Here is a 6,168-nt window from a genome sequence, read left to right on the forward strand (position 1 = left end):
AGGGAAGGGAAGGGAAAATTAGCAAAAGAGACGGAAGACCTTTTGAGAAATTAGAGCAACAAAGGTCCGGTTGACTCACCTAATACAAAACCTAAGCGAATAGGAAACTTTTGGTTCTAATATTCCAAAATAATAAAAATAAAAATTTAAAAATTCCTAAAATCATTGTATGATGGCAAAATTGGAGTAATATCATTTTGATGACCGAAGATAATCAAACATATCCATCAAATAGGCTCTTCTTTCTTAGGGAAATCTTGACCCAAATGCCAAAGAAAAGAACAACCCAAAAAGAGGCTCATTTTCAAAGCCATGTAAAGCGCAAAGGCAGGTTTTATATTTCACTTTCCCAGGACATTACATAGCAATATATCAGAAAATATATATATACACAAAAGATTTAGAAGCTCTACAATGATTATTCCAGGTATGCAAAAAGGTGTCTAATATCTAATTTAAAGTAATTCAACAACACTATTCGGTACCAAAGCACGGAAAGTTTAAACCGTGTAGCTTTACAGTTACACTAACCACTTTTGTGATTTGAACAGAAAACTTGGCTCTATCAGAGAACAGACAGTGAACAGAGTTATTCCTTCGTACCCTCAGTGCCAACTCTGTCAAGCCACAAAACAACTTGATCGATGGAGGGTCTCCGCCTCGGATCTTGGTCTAAGCATTTACAAGCTACGCCGAGCACATCAAGGAGCTGCTTTTCATAATTCTTATTCCATATCAATGAATCAAATATTTCCTCCTCCCTCTTCTCATATTTCATCTGAAATACCCATGACACCAAGTCCCTGCAATTCTTCCCCTTGCAAACCTCCACAGGCCTCCTACCAGTGAGAAGCTCGAGAAGCACGACACCGAAGCTATAAACGTCACCCTTGAAAGTGGCCGTCAATGTCTGACTATATTCAGGAGGAATATACCCTAATGTCCCCACCAAATCTGTCGTTACATGGGTATCGTAAGGGTGAAGCAACCTTGAGAGACCAAAATCTGCTAAATGAGCTTCGAATTTTTCATCCAACAAAATGTTACTAGTTTTTATGTCTCTATGAATTATATTTGGCTCCTTATGCAAGTAAGCCAAGCCATGACCGGCTCCTTGAGCTATCTTCAGCCTCGTGTCCCACCTAAGAAGCGAACCCCCATCAACCCGCTCATGTAGCCAATAATCCAAGCTTCCATTCTCCATATATGAGTAAATCAATAACCTGTCATTTCCATGTTGACAATAGCCCTGGAGAGAAACAAGGTTTCGATGCTGAGCTCTTGAGAGAGCTTCCACTTCAGCTTGGAATTCACGTTCCATCTGCCCGCAATCCCCCGAAAGCCGCTTGACTGCTGCTTTCACGCCATTGGGAAGGTTGGCTTTGTAAACCAGGCCAAATCCTCCACACCCAATTATGTTTGCCTGGTTAAAATTGCCCGTGGATTTCAACAACTCCGCAACTGTAAGATCCTTGCATTCCGAGTTCTGAAAAAGCACTAATTTTGAATACCCGAGCGCTTCGGATAACCTATGTGGCCTCCCGGTTTCTTCATCCAAATTTTCAACTACATCTCCAACACCCCTCCTTGACATTTTGAGCATAACAATGGCCACGAGCACTGCAATGGCAACTCCTACACTGATAGTGATTCCAAAGATGCTGCTTCGACCAAATTTGCTATTTGAACCAGATGAGATAGCGGGTTGAGTCCCCATATTATTAATAGCTCTACAAGGGGAGTCTATTGTCCCGCAAAGTCCAGGATTACCCTCAAAGCTTGATCCAGGAAAGCTCAAGAACTGACCCCCGGTTGGAATTGCACCCCGCAAATGATTATTTGCCACACTAAACTTTGACAGGAATGTGAGCTTATTAAACGATGCAGGGATTGATCCATAGAGATTATTGCTCGATAAATCCAAAACCTCCAGGTTACCCATATCTGATATGGAGCTAGGGATGGACCCAGTTATGACGTTCCTGCTCAAATCTAAGACGTGGAGCTGTTTCAATTGCCCAATTTCAGGGCAAATTGTCCCGTTTATTCTGTTATTGCTCAGGTAAATTGATGGGGGAAAACTTGAGGCCTGGTTGTACTGTAAACCATTAGCACTCTGGTTTCGCTTGACGTACAGGGGAATGCCCAGGGCCGTGGTGTGATTGGATGAACTGCTACTCCCGGAAATGAGACTCTTCAGTTCTGTCAAACTCCTTGGAATTTCTCCAGTGAGAGAGTTGTTTGAGAAGTCAAGGTAAAACAAATTGTCCATCTGACCTATCCAAGGCGGGATGCTACCATTCAAATGATTCCAAGAAAGATCAACAACTTGTAATTTCCGGCAATTTCGCAACCAAATCGGGATTTGACCACTAAGAGCGCAATTCCCTAGTGCAAAAACCATTAAGCTCTCAAACCCAATCACATTTTCTGGGATTTCTTCTCCATGGAAATTTCTAGTAAGGATGAGTGTGGTGAGATTTGTACATTGCTGCAGTACTGATAATGCCCCATTTAAATTCACAAAACTGTTGTTTGATAATGAGAGAAACACAAGGGACGAAAGGTTTGCATAGCTTTCAGGAATCTGGCCAGTTAACGAGTTTTTAGCAACACTCAACACTTTCAACTCGTGACAACTAGATATTGAATCGGGCAGGGGACCAATGAAGTGATTTGTGGCAAGATCAAGTGTACATAGATAAGGCAATCCAGTGAAATCAAGATTTATCGATCCTGATAGAGAATTGTTCCGAAGATCAAGCACTCGTAGCTTTGAGCAGAGTGCCAGGGTCGAAGGCAATGACCCGGAAAACATGTTTGAACATGCAATTAAATGTTCTAATTGTGTTAGGTTCCCAAACACATTTGGAAGGGGACCTGAAAATTGATTTCCACCAATAACCAAGATTTTGAGGCTCGAAAGCTTACTGAGTTTCGGGCTCAGCTGGCCTGAAAAATTGTTGGCAGAGATTGAAAGATGCTCCAAAGATGACACTGAATACAATGAGTCTGGAATCTGGCCTTCAAGCGAATTGCCATCAACGCGCAATTGTTGTAGAGATGTGCTGCAATTGCCTAATCCATCGAGCCCACCTGCCAAATGGTTCATTGATAAATCAAGAATCTGAATCTTGTTTGATGAAATGCAGATTTGTGAATTCAATCCACCAGCGAATGAATTGCTGCTGAGATTGAGCACTGAAAGATTTGGGAATTCCCCAAGATCAAACAAGTCCCCATTGAATGAATTGCTCGATATATTGATTGATCGTATTGAATTCAAACCGACGAGTGACCCTGAAACAGGCCCTGTTAACATGTTGTGGCTGAAATCAAGAACTTCAAGATTCTTCAAATTCGAAAGCTCCGTGGGCAATTCACCATCCAGATGATTGCAAGAAAGATCAAGAAGTTTCAACTCATCCAAACTGCCCAGAGAGCGTGAAATTGAGCCTCTTAAGCCTTTTCCGGAGAGATTCAAGATACTTACTCTGGTTGTTGATGATCCATTACCACGATGGTCACATTTAATACCTTCCCATTCACAGCAAATGGAATCATTGGACCATGTTGCGATAATGGACCCATTTGTGAGATTGCCTGCAAACTTTTTCAGTGCTAACAGATCATTGGGATCACAGGCTTGACTTGGGGTTCCAAGAGACAAGCATGAGAAGATAAAACAAGCCAAGAATGCTAGTTTGAAGAAATTCATTGGAATAAACCCTAGCCCCGCCATTGCTGAAACCAAATGAGATATAACCAAATCAAACCAGAGCAAAAACCAGGAGAAACTTAGCTCAATTTGATATGATAGGAAGTGAGAAAGAATCCAAATGAAGGACTAGAACAACCACAACAAAAGCACTTGCAAGTCAAGGAACAATTAACACCCACTTGGAATCAAATCCCTAGACCATTAATGAGAGGCCTAAGTTTAGCAAGAAGACAACCACTCCCTTCAGACCCACATCCCAAAACACCTCAAAAACCCACAAAAAGAACTTACAAACGAAGTAATCAGCTTGTCAGTAAAAACCCATTGAGATCCACATGAAATCAAAACCCCAGACCACAGAGATCAAGGACTCCCCCCCGGAAAACCCTAGCTCACATCACACACAAGCACTGCCCTTTTGGAAAAGAAAGTAAAGAGGAAAACCCCAAATGAAGAAATTTCAAACCCACATCCCAAAATGCCTCAGAAACCAAAAAAAGATACCCACTCTGCAGCTTCTGAATGAAGCAACAATCACCACCATTAAAGACCAGAATGATGTCAAAACCCTAGATCAGATATTAGAAGACTGAACATGCTCTACTACAATCAATGGACATAAATAAAGAAAGAAACTTCTTAAACAAAAAAGGCTCACAGTGAAGACACAAGAAAGATTGCAAGTGAAGTAAAGAGAGTCCCTGTGAACCCAACATCAACATTGTGCCACTTTTCTACAAATGTGTTCTCTCTCTCCCTCACTCTCTCTTTTCTCTAATTTTAAACCCAGACGTTTCTCTCTCTCTTTCTCTCTTCTTTTTCAAACCAATAATGATAGACACCATCAATTTTAAAATTCTAAAAAGATTATTAATAACATAATACTTAATAAAAAAATGAAAAAAAAAACTAAACATCAAGATTAAAATATCAAATTATTTATGATATAACCCACTATAACATCATCAATAATAACACTAATTAGTATTCTTACCTATCTTTTCTTTTCAAACACAAACAACCAAAGAATCTTTAAAAAGAAATACACCGATACAGATAAAAAAGGTAGTGGAGATTTCAAATCAAAGAACAATTAAAATTAGATTTATTAATTTTTTCGTTTTTTTAATATATATATATTTATATATATATATATATTTTAATAACCTATTTTAAAATAGGTCAAAAACCCACTTACTTGAAGACAAGGAAAAGAAAACCTGGAAATCTATATAAAAAAATAAAATAAAATTTTTGGACAAGACAAGGGTGAGTGATTTGAGAGAGCTGACTTTTGATACAATTTTCATTAACTTCTTCACAGTTCTCAGAGATTCACAAGTCTGACTCACTTGTCAATACCTACATTTGTCTCTGTCTCTCTACTCTCTCTCTTTTTTTTCTCTCTCTGTCTGTCTGTTTATCTGTCTCTCTCTCTCTAGAAATTAGAGTGGTTTTGGGAAGTGGTATCAAAGTGGAGTGAGTGGAGTCGAGTCTGGAGGGGATTTGGACTTGTTTGGTGCGCTCTTACCAGGACGAGAGGAGGATTACTCCCACATTATGCCTATTGCGCGTGCAAAACAAGCAAACTCCATTCAATAGTTTTTCTTTTTAATTTTTTGTCAAAAAATAATTGTTTTTATATATTTTTAGATTATAAAACTTCAAAGATAAATAAAAATAGGGTGGTGATTCATCCCACTAATTTTTTGACCACTAATAGCACTAATGAACTAAAAAAAAAAAAAAAAAAAACAAACTCAAGCCAAAATATCACATCACTTTGGTGGGGCCCCCTGTGCCACATCATTAGTGATGCTCTAGTGCTCCCAATTTAGAGCTCTAAAACATTATTGATAAAAATATGGACTAATTAGGGTTTTGAACGGATGGTCGAGAAGGGATGCGTGAAAGGGTAAATTAAGGGTTGGTTTGGCTTATCCTAAATAAGTCAAAAAGTTAAAAAATTATTCTAAAATCTAAAAAGATATCACTATTCACCAAAAAAAAAATTAAAAAATCAATTTTCTTCAAAATCACTATTCACCGAATTGATGTGTAGGGCAGTGCTGTGTGCGGTAGTGGAGGAAAAAGAAATGATTGGATGTGGTTTTTACACACACCGTTGTTCGTCCTATGGGGGTCATCACGGGTCCCGTTTTGATAATCTGAACCGTCAATGTGTAGAAATCGTCGAGTACTATATGTCTGCAAAAAATCACATTGATCGGATATCGATAACTATATGATCAAATCAGTTATGTACAACAAATGGATGATGTTATAATTAATGATTGAAAAATAAATAGATCAGATCAGATAGCTATCGATATCCGATTAACATGATTTTTTATAGGTACATAGTGTTCGACGAGTTACACACATTGAACGGTTCAGATTATTAAAATGGGACCCGTGATGACCCTCACAGGCCAAACAAAACCGTC

General features: G+C 38.8%; 1 protein-coding gene across 1 annotated transcript; it reads right to left on the reverse strand.

Annotated features, from left to right (window-relative positions):
* Positions 1 to 301: 301 nt before the first annotated feature.
* Positions 302 to 4,725, reverse strand: PSKR2 (phytosylfokine-alpha receptor 2). The gene has a single exon (XM_028254250.2). The coding sequence runs from the start codon at positions 3,740 to 3,742 to the stop codon at positions 590 to 592; it is 3,153 nt and encodes a 1,050-aa protein (XP_028110051.1). The 5' UTR covers positions 3,743 to 4,725; the 3' UTR covers positions 302 to 589.
* Positions 4,726 to 6,168: the final 1,443 nt, after the last annotated feature.

This window comes from Camellia sinensis, chromosome 8, assembly GCF_055761805.1.
Source record: "Camellia sinensis isolate YWXY chromosome 8, ASM5576180v1, whole genome shotgun sequence".
NCBI lineage: Eukaryota > Viridiplantae > Streptophyta > Magnoliopsida > Ericales > Theaceae > Camellia > Camellia sinensis.

Excerpts from the sequence above, each read along its gene's own strand:
- PSKR2 (XM_028254250.2), bottom strand. The coding sequence starts at position 3,742 with ATGGCGGGGCTAGGGTTTATTCCAATGAATTTCTTCAAACTAGCATTC.